This window comes from Perna viridis, chromosome 13 (genome assembly GCF_037379345.1).
Source record: "Perna viridis isolate PV_CMFRI_1.1 ecotype Kerala chromosome 13, ASM3737934v1, whole genome shotgun sequence".
Taxonomy (NCBI): Eukaryota; Metazoa; Mollusca; class Bivalvia; order Mytilida; family Mytilidae; genus Perna; species Perna viridis.
Genome location: NC_142457.1, coordinates 1,166,827 through 1,182,368, shown reverse-complemented (window position 1 = coordinate 1,182,368; position 15,542 = coordinate 1,166,827). Strand labels below are relative to the sequence as shown.

At 34.0% G+C, this 15,542-nt stretch overlaps 1 protein-coding gene across 2 annotated transcripts in view; it reads left to right on the top strand.

Moving 5' to 3' along the window:
- Positions 1 to 15,542, top strand: part of LOC148599168 (low-density lipoprotein receptor-related protein 2-like) — a 131,213-nt gene that overhangs the window by 56,479 nt on the left and 59,192 nt on the right. For both annotated transcript variants that reach the window (XM_088559716.1, XM_088559717.1), the window contains exons 28-42: positions 984 to 1,161; positions 1,944 to 2,069; positions 2,828 to 3,000; positions 3,297 to 3,550; positions 4,817 to 4,991; positions 5,579 to 5,801; positions 6,378 to 6,497; positions 7,226 to 7,327; positions 9,009 to 9,215; positions 9,375 to 9,510; positions 9,833 to 10,004; positions 10,598 to 10,711; positions 10,854 to 10,962; positions 14,749 to 14,874; positions 15,182 to 15,418. In XM_088559716.1, coding sequence (XP_088415842.1) covers positions 984 to 1,161; positions 1,944 to 2,069; positions 2,828 to 3,000; positions 3,297 to 3,550; positions 4,817 to 4,991; positions 5,579 to 5,801; positions 6,378 to 6,497; positions 7,226 to 7,327; positions 9,009 to 9,215; positions 9,375 to 9,510; positions 9,833 to 10,004; positions 10,598 to 10,711; positions 10,854 to 10,962; positions 14,749 to 14,874; positions 15,182 to 15,418 — 2,452 coding nt within the window. The remainder of the gene's footprint in view (positions 1 to 983; positions 1,162 to 1,943; positions 2,070 to 2,827; positions 3,001 to 3,296; positions 3,551 to 4,816; positions 4,992 to 5,578; positions 5,802 to 6,377; positions 6,498 to 7,225; positions 7,328 to 9,008; positions 9,216 to 9,374; positions 9,511 to 9,832; positions 10,005 to 10,597; positions 10,712 to 10,853; positions 10,963 to 14,748; positions 14,875 to 15,181; positions 15,419 to 15,542) is intronic.

Below are 15,542 nucleotides of genomic sequence, written 5' to 3'. Positions count from 1 at the left end.
TTGGACAACTTCTTGTTTAATTTATTGCCCTTGAAAGGCAAAACTCAACCAGGTGAGCGATTCAGGCTCCTGGGAGCCTCTTGTTTTTCATTTATGTTTATCAGAAGGAAGAATTTCTATTTTTATATGTTCTTGGTCTGGGAGAATTTAAACTAGATTTAAAAATATTAGATTACTGATTTAATTTGAATGAATTATTTCCATTGAAAATATTTTGTCTGTGCATCTGTCTATATTCATTTATTAGACAGCATTTTTTATGGAGTTAGCATATGAATATTATTCTGAATGTCATAAAATTTATTTTTATTCTAATCATGAAACGATATTGTGAAATAATTCTGCCTTAAAATTGTTGTTTATATGCAGTCACTAATTTCTTCAAATGTCAGATGAACATATTGGCAGGTTTTATTTTTTTGTGGTATTGATAAATTTATAATGTTTTCCAAATTTGCCTTCACCATTTTTAATCGATATTTGTTCAGTCAAAACAGCAATAAATAAGTACCAATGTATCACCATATATGGTGTGTTTACATGAAACTTTAATTTAATTACAGTGGATTCCACTTAATTACATACCTGTTAATTAGATAGAAACTCAAAGAACAAAAACATTTCTATCCTATTTATGTAAAAAATTCCTCTTCTTCACATAACATTAGTAAATTCCTCTTCATTGCATAAATATTTTTCAAAATTTTCTATAAAATGTACCTAAATGGGTGAAACAATAATACATCATTTGTGAAATACCTCAGTTTTCTAAAGAGCAATGTTTTTACAAGAATATTTTCTCTTTCTTTTGACAAGACACTCTGACAGAAATCTAATTTGACTTGATAAGGGAAAAGTCTCACTTGAACATTGAAAATGTGAGGTATTTTCGCTTTAAATGATATTTTCTGTTAATTTCATATATTGTTTTGACAATTAGGCTATGCCATTAACAGGAATCCATTGCATTTGACTATGTTTAGTTCTTGAGACACCCTCATGGCCTGGTAGTGTTTGAGGATACAGTATATTGGACAGATAGAGTGGCAGGACAGGTGTCCCAATGTAACAAGTTTACATGTTCGTCTAGGGAGGTTACAGTGAAGTCTGTCTCCCGTCCTCTAGGATTGACCATGTTCCATCCTGTAATGCAGCTTCAAGGTGAGTTGTCTCCCCCTCCCAATATTTTGTTTGGGGTGTTAATAGGAATTGCACTATCTATCTATGTACATTTCTTGTAAGCACAACTCTTAATATATAAGGGATTTTGTTGAAATTTTATAGGAAAGTTAGACATCTTTTGCAGCTGTGCTTGAAAAAGAAACAATATTGTCAGAAGACTCAAAAAGGAAATAATTCAACTTAAGGGATGTTTATTGAATTTCATAGGACTGTTGGACATCATGTAGATTTGCATGAAGAAATATAATTATTGTAAAAGGACTTTAAAGGGTGCTAAACCCATGCCGGCCAATTTAGGGTTTTTCATTAATAATCAACTTTACTTGGAGTAGTGGTATTCTCTGAGTGAGTGTGCTTATAGTGTTTCTAGTTTAACCTGGTTAAGAGTAATCAAGGAAACCAAGATTCTAGTAGAAACCAAAGGAATATATTACAGGGATGAAGACTAGAAAGGGATTGGTTGATTGTTGGGGTTTAACGCCCAAGCTATTTCAGCTATATTCAGGCGAGACTAGAAAGGGAAAACAGACATGCACAACAAATAATGTGAAATAACCAAAATTATGTGTGCTAAGCAACAAAAGTAAATTAGCAACTCTGACACCACTGGAAACTGGGAGCATTATCTGAAAAATAAAAATGTACCACAACTTTCTTACAACTGTAGAGAGATGGTGAAGTTTCCTTTAAATTTAGAAAATTTTTAGTAGGCTACTCAAAGTTATGATTCATATTTTAAAAAAAATGTTTGTTTTTTTCAGAGGAGAACCCTTGTGAGAATGCCCCTTGCAGCCATTTGTGTCTCTTGTCACCATCTAAGGAGTATGTCTGTGCCTGTCCTGCTGGCAAAAGGCTGGATAAAAATGGACATAAGTGTATCAAAAATGGTTTGTATTTACTAGTCAGATGGTTTTATGATGAACATTTTTCAAAATATTGAATTTAATAATTTTTTTGCAAATTATTGATTTTATTTTATTAATCTTCATTTATATTTCTAAGATCATCAGAAACATAAGTAAATAATTTCACTTGATTGTTTATTTCTCATCTGGACAAGATAGGTTATTTTCCATAAATTAACTTGGTACAGCGACATCATTAACATTGATTGGTCTGTAATTCAAATGCCAAATTAAAAAAGGCTTTGATGAAAGGAGAAATCTTAATGTTGACTTTAATAGATTAGATAATAATGATGTTTTTAGTTTTTGAGTAAGTTATGCTTGCATAACCAACTTTTGGACAGTTTACACTTGTACATAAACTGCTTAGTGGTTCATGAATCCTAAACTGCCCAAAAGTTGGTTATGCAAGCATAACCTGATTTAAAATTCAAAACAATCCTTAAATGTTCACTAATAGTAGATAAATGTATTAGGAATGTTTAATGTATGAAAAGGCGTAGGCAAGTGTATTTTAATTACAACATTGTTTCACTTTGGTATTATTTACTCAAAACTATGCAGAAACAGTGAAATAACTTAAGTACTGTTCAGCATTCCCATTGGATGCTTGTATTGATAAGGACACATATTTCTCATTATCTCCATTTTCACTGTACCTAGAAATTAAGTTGTCAGTCAGAATATCAGTGGATAATTTTACAAAATGTTAATAATGTTGTTTTCTGTCAATTACACAGGGAAACAGGAGTTCCTGATCTACATGTCAAACCCTGGCATCGTTGGACTGTCTATTGATGAGAATTCCCAGAATCCCATGCTGCCAATAATTAGCCAATCAGGTGGCATTGATTTTGATTTTGACAGTCAGTCAGGACAGTTACTAATTGTAAAGAAAGACCTGCTTGGAAATGTAAGGACAGTATATAAATAAGTTATTACCAAGGAACTCTTGTTTTACTCTTGTTAATAGTCACCATTTGTCTGTTGGCTCTCATATACATATATCATTTTCTCCACCAATTGTGTCATGATTACATTTAAGCTTGGATTCTGATATATGCTATCCATGTATACGGTGTGCTCTTAATTTTGGGCTCTGAGGAGAATGTACCTTAAGACAAATTAAATTATGTAGTATTCAACTAGTTTTTCCAATTCAAGACTTTTGTTCAGATACTTTACTAATACTTGCTCCTTTCAATTTAGTCAAGTGTTGTTGCAGTATCAGTTTTCAAAGGGAACCAGTCCAGCTTTCAACCAGTTGTATTTTCTGGTTCCCCACATGCTATTGCATTAGACTGGATTAGTAGGAACCTGTACTGGTCTGACTTAGAGTCTGGTACCATTGAAGTGATGAGTCTTGACTCCAATAAACTTTATAGAAAGACACTGATGAGTAACAGAGGGAGGCTGACTGACTCAGCGAAACCTGTGTCTATTGTAGTGGACCCTATTGATGGGTAAGTCTAAAATAAGGGAAAGGTATTAGAAAAGATGCCTTAATATTTTTAAAGACAAAACAAAAATTGGCCATTAAAATTATCAACAACAGACTATTTATTTGTCAAAATCTGTGGTACTGTACCCTAATTGAATAGGTGGGTGGTGTATTGGAATCCACTGGACAAATAATAGGCCTGCAGCAGCGCTGAGCTTGTTGTAAAAAGGCGACTAAATAGTGCTCAGAACCTTAGCCGGGGCTAGTGGGCTCTGCCCACAGAGCAACTGGGTTGTGTGCCCCAGGTAGTGGAATTGGGTACCCCTGGTGTGTTACATGCTGGGGTTGTAAGGCTATAATGCAAAAAACATGACCGCTAACCATAGTGGTGCACCATGTTGGGAAAGATGCCACGTTCCTCGCACATTAAAGAACCCTACCATGGTATTCTCCTGGAGTAGGAACCATAGGGCTCCACCACAGGAGGCTAAATTGCCCGACCCTACCCACCTCTCCCTTTTTCCAGTGGCAATAAAAATTTGTTGACCCCATTATCCTTGTGTCCCATCCCATTTTTCATTTCATCATTTTATGTTCATTTTATCGTCCACTTCATGTTCATTGCCTGAATATAGCTGAAATATTGCTGCTTGGGCATTAAACCCCAACAATCAATCAATCAATCATTCAATTATGACCATTTTCAATGACTGATAGAACAGTATCCACTTAATATATAGCCATGTTTCGGTAGCTTTCAAGTATAACTTCGCCTAAATATAGCTGAAATATTGCTGCTTGGGCATTAAACCCCATCAATCAATCAATCAATCATGAACTTTCTTGGAATCTGTATTATATGATACCACTGTTCACAGTATTCAGATTTTAACCAAACCAATTTAGAGGTGCATGTTATCAAATGGGGGAATGGGGGTATCAATTTAGGGAGTATTGCTTACAGTTTTTCTAGTTCTTTGGAAGATTGTGATGCATGCTATTGTTTGGAAAAGGCAATGACCTATGACTTTGAAATATAGAGAAAGATGAAAATGTCATCATGCTCAGATGTGCCTCTTTGATGATATTGAACCAATGTCTTATTTTTTTTGGTATATTTTTAAGAATGAATTATAATAGAGGTTTTATTTTTATTTTTGAAGTGATAGGGGTTAGCTTATGCAAGGGATTCATGAAAAAAATTACAAATACAGGATATTGCGTGATTCAATTTTAGCTGAGTATTTGTAAGAAAGAAAGAAAAAGTATGTACACAATTGATTTTTAGGAAAGTTTACTGGGCAGACAAGGGAGGTAAGACAGTGGAACCTAAAGTAGCTGTGATGAATATGGATGGTTCAGGCCCTCGAACATTGCACAAAAGACGGGCAGAAGTCCCTGAAGGCCTGGCTATGGATAGAAGCAATAAAGATCTTTACTGGTCTGACTCTGGTCAAGGATGGGTATGATATTTTAGATATTTCTTCAGTATTATTAACCATGAAAGGATAGATATCATTGCAGTATTTGCTTTTGAATATAGCCTTACAAGATAACAATAATATAAGAGCGGTTTTTATTAATTTAGTCTATGACCTTTGAACCACTGATGGTCTGATTTCAATCATTGTTGGTGCAAATAAGGAAGTTGTAGATGTTGGAGAACTTGGCTTAGAGACCAGTTTTCCAGTCTACTATGTTCTAGGACAGCATCAAAGTTATAATAACTGACATATATATCAATGAGTGCTCTATTACAACTTTATCATATAATGTGAAAGTATTATTGTTTCTGGGGTTCCAATTTTTGTGGGTTTGGTTAATCACAAAATGTGGTTTCAAAGCAAAAGTAAATTTACCACCTGTTTGTAGGATAGAGTTGTCAAATTGACAAATTCAGGAATCTACAAACTGATAACTATTCCCAAAACCTCGAAAATGGGCACCAACAAATAAAAATACTTTCATTGTGATGAGAAGTCTGAATCCAACAAACCTAAAATTTTAATGTGTTGTATGAATTAATTTAAAAATCTTCTGTATCTCACAGATCATGAAGTATTCAACCAGTACAAGGAGAGCCAGAGTATTTATAAACCGCCTGAGTAACCCCAGAGGTTTGGAGATTTACGACAGGAAGTTGTATTATGTGGATGTTAACTATGAGAGTATATTTTCTGTTGACCTTGAAAGCCCTCAGAACAAAGTTACTTTGAAGGCAAATGTTGTAGGACTGAACATGCTGAGAATGTATTACAACAGACATGAAACAGGTAATAATTAATTTCTATCTGTGAGAAAAAAAGGCCAACTGAAATTGATTTCATGGTTTAAGGCTCTCTTTGTCCTCCCTTTAGGGGGACTAATTACCAATTCCAATAATAAGACAATAAAATCTTCCTCTTAATTTTTACTGGCTAAGAAGAATAATGTAGAGAGAAATGCTTCCCTCCCTCATTTAATTTGATGAAATGTTCTGAGAATCAATATATGGATTTTGAATTGCCTGAAAGAGAAAGTGTTAGGAAGTCTGCTAGTGAGGAATGTTTAGAAGCAAGTCCTACTTGAGATGATAATTAGATAATTTTTCTTTGTTCTTCCTACCTTGTATGTTTTATCTCAAGCCTGAAATATATTGATAATCATATCACACCTATGTTATGTCCCAGATATAAAGATTGACTCTAATATTTCACAAGTACCAATAACCAATGATGCTAGGGTGAGTGAGATGTTATGCTAATTGCCTGTAATACTGTCTGTCAATATGCTGAAATTTGTGTTATAGGAAGACCTCATAATCTGGTTTTCATTTTACTTTCACTTATGGATTTACTTTTTACTTGCAGCCAATGAGAATGCTTGTACAGGAAAGTCATGTGACCAGCTTTGTTTCCCCATCAAGAAGAATGTACACCAATGTGATTGTGGTACAGGGTTTGTTCAGAATCCTAATGGCACATGCTCAGGTGGGTAGTTACTATGGTTACAGCTCATGGTTAGGTTGGTAGTTAATATGGTAACAGCTTATAGTTGCTAGTATTTGCTAGTATTTGTTGTCACAGCTTATATTCGGTGGTAACTGTGGTTACAGCTCACATTTTGTAGATTCATAGTGGCACAGCTTGTAGTAGATTGTTACCATGGTTACAAAACTTAGTAGGTAGCTATGATAGTTAATTCTCCAACAAATTTCATGAAACTTGCAAGTAATTAGGATATGATATATAATTTTGCTTCCAGAAATTTATAATTCACTGAATTCTGTAGGAGTTAAACCCCTATAAACTTTGGAATGATGGCAGACATACATTTTTTGAAAGCAAAAACAAACTTAAATACATTTATGACTGATGCTATGCATTGAGGTATGATTATCCAGCTGTTTTCAGTCTATCTTTACTCTTGTTTGAGGATTTTGTTCATACAGATTTGCAACTTATAGATAAACCTTGAATAAATGTGACATACATGTACATGTATAAATTAATTCCCTGTAACATATCTGTTGTCTTGGTATCTGTATATGGATTCCTCCATTTGTCTGAGAAAGAATTTTGATAATATTTTCTCTGTTCTTCAGTTCTCTAAATAATCTCCTATTTGTTTATCTAAGTTACTCTTTCAGAAAATAATTGCCAAACACGTCCTTAGCTGTAAAATAGTTTTATTGATAAATTGATATTTTCTGTTGTAGCTACACCAACGTTTGCAGTAGTGTCCCAGCTGAACACAATCAGAGGGATTGCTATTAATGCCAGGGATCATGAGGACGCAATGGTACCAGTACGTGGACATGGTATGTTTATCTAGCAGTACTTATGTTTACATGTAACAGCAACATTTAAGTACATGTAAGATTTAGACACTGCTAATAATAGGTTTGTTACTGGGTGTAGTAAACCCTCCAATTGTTTTAGGGGTTCTACATACCTTATTTTTATGTAATTGTAGTTTTTTCTGTGTAAAGATCTTGTATTTAATGATGTATTTATCTTCCATTCAAATCAAAAACCATTTAAACTCTGGCAAAGTGCCAAATTCATAGACATTTTATAATTTTTATCATGAAAGCTACTAAATGATTACTCAGTCTCTTTTCTGTCTATATACATGTATAATTAATAGTGCTGTGTAAGTATTTTCTTATTCATTAGAATTTGTTAAATATAAAGGGCATTTTAGACCCCTACCGGTGAAAATGGTGGTTTTCACAGTCTTAAGGTTTGCACTATGGCGGTCTGTCTTTTGTCATTCTGGCAAACATTTTTTTTCGTCATGATTGCTAATATATATTTGATATTTGGTACATTGTTTACTTTGAAAAGTTGCAGATCAAGCTCAAATTTTGCTCTGGTCTGTTGAAAATTTTTCTGATCTGTTGAAAATTTTGCTGAGTTAAGGTCCTTGGACGTAGAAATTTATTGCTTACTCAGGTTTTTGTCCCCTGCTGCAATGTGGAGTGGGGACATAGAAATGCTGGTGTCCATCCGTGCGTCCGAAGTTAGTGGACACAAGTCCTCAGAAACCGCTGAACAGAATTTGACCAAATTTTGTAGGATTGTTTGTCACCATATGTAGTTCACCATATTTAACATCTATTTTGATTCAACAATATGGGAGTTATGGGATTTTGTTCATTTTTCACATTATTGGCATAGGAACACCTTGTGGACGCAACTCCTCAGAAACCGCTGAACGAAATTTGACCAAATTTTGTAGGATTGTTTGTCACCATATGTAGTTGATCATACTTAACCGCTATTTTGATACGACAATTTTTATGGGAGTTATGGGACTTTGTTCATTTTTCACATTATTTGCAATAGAAACACCTTGTGGACGCAACTCCTCAGAAACCACAGAACGGAATTTGACCAAATTTTGTAGGACTGTTTGTCACCATATGTAGTTGATCATACTTAACCGCTATTTTGATTCGACAATTTTTATGGGAGTTATGGGACTTTGTTCATTTTTCACGTTCTTTTTTGCGAATTTTTTGTTGTTGTATGAAGAATTCTTAACCTAAATTAATTTGATTCATTAAGCTACATTAACCTTGAATCGCCACATGGACTTATGAAAGCACATAAATTTTGAATCTGCTATTTATACAAGGGTCAAACATTTGTAATTCAACTCTTTCTACAGTGGTGGGGAACATATGGCTACGCCTAGCATTCTTGTCACACTTTTCTTGTGAACAAAGTATGTATGAAGTTTGCATTTTGTTCTCTTCAACATAAATTTCTTCTGGTAAGGACGTTGTATTGCCATGCAATACTCTTAGAGTGTTTGTACTTCATAACTTAATTTTGCATTGTGTGTGTTGCTGAAAAAGCATTCTCATTTTAAAGTGATCAGATTTAACACCATTCTTAGAAAAGGATATTTCATTTTAGAAAACTGGCCATATTTAATACACTATCCATCAAACTAATTGTAAATTTCTGAAAGAGTATGCAATTGATTTTCAGACAGACTAGCTTTACATGTAGATGTACATGTAGCTGGTAGCCATATTTACTGGTGTGACTATGACAGCACAGGAATGAAGGGACGTAACTCAAATGGAATTCGTAGAATCAAACAAGATGGTAGTGGTTATGAAGAGGTCATTAAGATGGGAGTGGGTATAAAACCTACAGATGGAATCAGAGGTCTGGCTGTAGACTGGATTGCAGGTAGGGCATGAGAACAATTCTAATATATGTATGATGTACTTAAAGAAATGTGACAAAACAATTTTTTTGCTAAAAACCTTCTCTGTTTGTAGGTACGTCATATAAAGAAGCAAAAAATTAAAAATACATTGTTGTCTATATATTTTGTTTTTCTTGCAGGAAATCTGTATTTTACAACTTCCAAGAACTATGACACTTATGTAGAAGTTTCCAAACTGAATGGCAGCCATAGACTGGTTTTATTTCAAGAGAAAATTTCATCACCCAGAGCCATAGCAGTTAATCCTATAAAAAGGTACACAGTTTTTGCTCAATACTAAGGGAGGTAATTCATTAGGCCTAAAAATATTGTGTATTTCTGGTTAAGTACTAAAAAAGCAATAGTTTGGTATGTTGGCAAGTTTTTGTTATTGGCATGTCTTGTCAGGTAAGTTCTAGAACTGGATCAGCTATTATAATTATCTTCATTTCAGGTAAGCATTAATTATTAGAAGTTTTTTTGTCAATCTAATGTACTATGTTTTACACACTATTGGTGATGATCGAACAATCAAAATACTGCTATAATATTTACATGGTTAAAAAGTTAAGGATTATCATTATAATTATTACGACAGATATTTGTACTGGGTTGACAATGGACAACACCCTAAGATAGAAAGATCAAGACTTGATGGAACAGATCGCAAAGTTATTGTACAAAATGGAGTCAACTATCCAAGGGGGATAACTGTGGATATAGAAACAAACGATGTTTTCTGGGTTGACTCTGTTATAGATGCCATCCAGGTAAGTACTTGTTATTCCATTGAGAAGCTGATTAGAGTTTTTTGTGGGAATTTCGCAGTGCCCTCTTGATAGGGATTAGATTGGGTTATTTGTCATTTCTGCAAGAGTTTTACAGTGCCCTCTTGATTGGGATTAGATTGGTTCATTTGTCATTTCTGTAGTAGTTCTACAGTGCCTTCTTGATTGAGATTAGATTTGGTCATTTGTCATTTATTATATAGAAAGTTTCCCATTATGATCATATTTACTAAATATGTTGAAGAATGGTACATTGAAATTCAGGAAACATTTTAAATGGCTCATTCTCCTATGTGTTTATCCCAGTCACTGGTTTGGTGAAGGGCTCAAAAGAATTCTTGGTGTTCAAAAAGAGTTCAAGAAAGGCAAATCAAGGCTGATGATTCAAATTATCATTCTAATGGAAATGTTAAATAAATCTTAAAAATTGTAACTCAAAATTTAAAAAAAATATGTCTGGCCATGATTAAAAAATATTAGGGGGTAAAACCTCGGATTGAAATTGTGAAATTTGATTTAACTTTAAATATTGCATTGGAATGAGTTTGGAAATCAACTTTAACTTTCTCTTACAGAAAGTATCCTTTAGTGGAGGAAGCAGAGAGATAATAAGGAACAACCTTCCCTCTCCATATGGTATATCTATACTGAATGATTATGTCTACTGGGTAGATAGAAATCTCAAACAGGTATGTTGTGATATTATGGAATTTGACTTCAGACATGCATGTCAACTTCCTGTTTGTCAGCTCAGTTTATAGCCATAACCTTAAGCATGGGTACAGGGGTATCACTAGAGGTCATTAACTTGCAGAATTTTGTTTATTCTAGGTATTTAAAGCCAACAAGAAAGATAGTAGAAGTAAGACTATAGTTATAAAGAATAATATGGACAACCTGAGAGACATCGTCATCTACGACAAGGACAGACAACCAACAGGTAATTAGTTATAAAGAATTGGGTCTCACTGACCACTTCCGGGTCAAATGGCCACTCCCTATGTAGTACCAAAAACACACTGAACCTAGACCTATGCATTGTAAGTGCATTATTTGTCATTGTTTACATATGTAAGTAATTTGCCTCCATGCTGTCAGTTAGCAGAAAAGGTAAAAATGTTGATTTTCGGTATTTTTTGTGAAGAATTACTACAGTCATCACACCATTAGAATAATGATTTTGAAAGCCTTATTTTCCAAGCTTTGCAATGGTATGCAACTTTAAGGTGTCATTTATCCTGGGAACATGGATCCGGAAATGGTAAAAAATGCCAGTCATTGACTGACAAATTTTGCAAATGACCGACAACAATTTTCCAATATCAGACATAAAAAATTATCAACCCTTATCAATTACAGTCTGCATGGTTTTATTAGTGTATAAACATCCTGTCTACCAGTCTCCTAATTGTTTATTAGAAATTAATTGACAGTTGTGTGTCAGTTTAAGCCGTTGTGCAGCCACCTGTAACTGTGATTTACCTGTAACTGTTTAGTTGATTGCATAATTGAATTAACGGTTCACTTGCAGCCCCATTGCCTATACAAATTGATTTAAGTAACTTGGAGAATCTTGTTACATTTATTAATAAAGAAAAAAGATTGACAAGTCCATCATTTTCCTGCTGATTTTTCAGAGGTAACGAAAGCACATGGAACTGAAACAGTCATACATGTAGTTTGTAATTATTAATTTGTCTATTGAATCGTTTTAACATAGAAGTCAACAGACCATTTAAATCTATATACAAAATGTGTTTGCAATTTTCTTTTATAAATAATCCAACATTTTTTTTTCATCAATCAGAAGTTTTTAGCTGTTTGCCTATGTGATGAAAATGTCCGAGAGATACGATATTTTGTTTACATTTTCGAATGTCCACGTGTGGGTGAAACTGAACACGTTCACTCACTCTGATACTTTGTAAAAAAGAGAGTATGTGATGAAATAACACACTTTCCAATATTTATCTTAAGTAACTACATACAAACGTTTTTTTAAGTTTATTTTCCATCTGAGCATGTAAAAGACTGACAAAAACGTCAGCTGAAGTTTGATAAAATGTCTGGCATGGGCTGTCAAAATTTCCTGGTCCTTGCCTGGGAATTCACAGTGAAACATAGAAAATTACTTGTTTAACATGTAAAGTAATGGAACCTTTAGAAGTGGTTAGTGAGACCATAAGCTAAATTATGGCTTATTTCAGAGAAATGAATAATTTGATTAAAATTGCCTTTCCTGGTCATTATTTCCATTTTCACATAATATCAGTATAGGGATATTGGTAATCTGGCTATAGTTTAAGAGGTGCACTGTGTAAGAAATTATAAAAAAAACAACATAGCAACAAATTTGTTTTTTAATAAAACTGACTCATAACTTGACATCATCCCTGAAATTCCTAATGTCACTGCTTGGGATATTCAAAGTACTCAAATGGTCATGCAGCACAGACTAAGAATCACACAGTGATGAAATAGGTATGATATGAATTGTTGAAATCTGTCCTTTTTACATAATGATAAATGATATTTATTATTACAACTTTTTGAATTATCATAGATATCAATTTGGTGTGACAAGTTAGTTGAAATTGTAATTTTTTAGTAATTTAGGGAAAATATCACTGAGGGGCATGATATAAAAATGACCATTTCTTTGTAGTCCAATGTCTGATTTTGATAGTTTTGGTCTTACTAGACTCACAATACCACAAGCTGTCATGAAGTGTAAAAAAAGAAAACATAAAAACTCAAAAAATGTTTTTAAGGTCTCACTAACCATTTCTGGGTCAATTGGCCACCCCCTATGTAGTACCAAAAACACACTGAACCTAGACCTATGCATTGTAAGTGCATTATTTGTGTGTATTCTGATTAAAAGTAATCAAAATAAAGCTGAGAATGTGTACTATAAAATCATATCTGTAATTTACTACAAAAGTGTATGAATATTGTTTACATGTGTGAGTAAATTGCTTCCATGCTGTCAGTTAGCAGAAAAGGTAAAACTGTTGATTTTCGGTATTTTTTTGTGAAGAATTACTACAGTCATCGTACCATTAGAATAATGATTGTGAAAGCCTTATTTTCCAAGCTTTGTAATGGTATGCAACTATCAGGTGTCATTTGTCATGGGAATTCACAGTGAAACATTGAAAATTACTTGTTTAACATGTAAAGTAATGTAAATGTTAGAAGTGGTTAGTGATACCTTATATGGACAACCTGAGAGACATCGTCATCTATGACATTGGACAGACAACCAACAGGTAATAAGTTATAAAGAATAATTTGGACAACCTGAGAGACATTGTCAACTACGACATTGGACAGAAAACCAACAGGTAATTAGTTATAAAGAATAATATAGACAACCTGAATGACGTCATCTACGACAGTGACAGGCTACCAACTGGTAAATAGTTATAAAGAACAATTTGGACGACCTGAGAGACATTGTCATCTATGACATTGGACAGACAACCAACAGGTAATAAGTTATAAAGAATAATTTGGACAACCTGAGAGACATTGTCATCTACGACATTGGACAGACAACCAACAGGTAATTAGTTACAAAGAATAATATAGACAACCTGAATGACGTCATCTACGACAGTGACAGGCTACCAACTGGTAAATAGTTATAAAGAACAATTTAGACGACCTGAGAGACATTGTCATCTATGACATTGGACAGACAACCAACAGGTAATAAGTTATAAAGAATAATTTGGACAACCTGAGAGACATTGTCATCTACGACATTGGACAGACAACCAACAGGTAATTAGTTATAAAGAATAATATAGACAATTTGAATGACGTCATCTACGACAGTGACAGGCTACCAACAGGTAAATAGTTATAAAGAACAATTTGGACGACCTGAGATACATTGTCATCTACGACATTGGACAGACAACCAACAGGCAATTAGTTATAAAGAATAATATAGACAACCTGAATGACGTCATCTGCGACAGGGACAGGCTACCAACAGGTAAATAGTTGTAAAGAATAATGTGGACAACCTGAGAGACATTGTCATCTACGACAAGGACAGACAACCATCGTGTAACACATATTCTAGTTTGTGTTTGTTTATTCCTTATGAACTGGGGTCTACAGTTTTGGTCTAACAGGTGGTAGGGATACTACACAAGTGTTGGTCTAACAAGTGGTAAGGGTACTACACAAGTGTTGGTCTAACAGGTGGTAGGGATACTACATACAGAACATGAATAGAGGTGTTTATTATCAGATTCAAACAAGATCATCAGAGCTTTTATATGTTACTTCAAATGGGAGTTAAGAGTTATACTTATGATATTATGCTAACAGTTGGTTTATATTTTGAGCTCCCAGTCTGTTTGTTCCTGACAATTGCAGATATGAACAGCTTTGTTTTGAGTATTTTGAGTATGCTAACTGTTAAGTTATATTTTCAGCTCCCAGTCCATCTGTTCCTGACACTGTCGGATGTGAACAGCTGTGTTTTGTTTTTTTTTGAGTATGCTAACAGTTAAGTTATATTTTCAGCTCCCAGTCCATGTGTTCCTGACAATGGCAAATGTGAACTGCTTTGTTTTGTTTTTTTTTGAGTATGCTAACAGTTACGTTATATTTTAGCTCCCAGTCTATGTGTTTCTGACAATGGCAGATGTCAACAGCTTTGTTTTGTTTTTTTTTTAGTATGCTAACAGTTATGTTATATTTTCAGCTCCCAGTCCATGTGTTCCGGACAATGGCGGATGTGAACAGCTGTGTTTTGCCTACCCAAATCAAACAGATCCTGTATGTGCTTGTGCCACTGGTTATCTTGCTGCTGATAACAAAACTTGTCAAGGTATAAAACAAGGAAGTGGTATGATAATAAATATAAACAAATACAAAAACAATCATAATCCATGTGTCTTATTTGTCCATGCTTGTAGGGGATTGAAAGCAATAATATATAAAAGTTGATGGCAAAATAAAGAATTGAAATTGATGGCAGACTGATCTTGTTCAATCAAGACTTTGTCTTAAAATGGCCTAAGTATTGCTGTCTGTCCTGATCTTTAATGTATTGTTTTCTCATCTGAAATCATGTCTGTTAATACCTACAGTACTGTACTGCAGTTGCTCCTTATCTCTGTTATATTGTCTTTTAGCTCCAAAAGAGTTCCTGGTTGTAGCGGCTGAAACAGAAATCCTGAGTATTTCCCTTGATGAGTCAATAAAATCTGCTCCAGTTCCATCAGTCCAGAGACTACTGGGGGCTATTGCCGTGGACTTCGACTATGAAGGGAAATATGTGTATTTCTCACAGATCATCGGGAAAACGATCAGTCGTATTAGAGAGAATGGATCTAAGATAGAGGATATTGTTACATTCAATAAAAATGATTGTAAGTTTAAAAAAAAACATAACTTTTTTTCATGGATTTATGTTACAAGAAGTTTTATTTAAGTAAGATTTGTTTTGGAAAATTTTTTTAATCACATGATGCCATTGTGTAACTCCTACTTAGT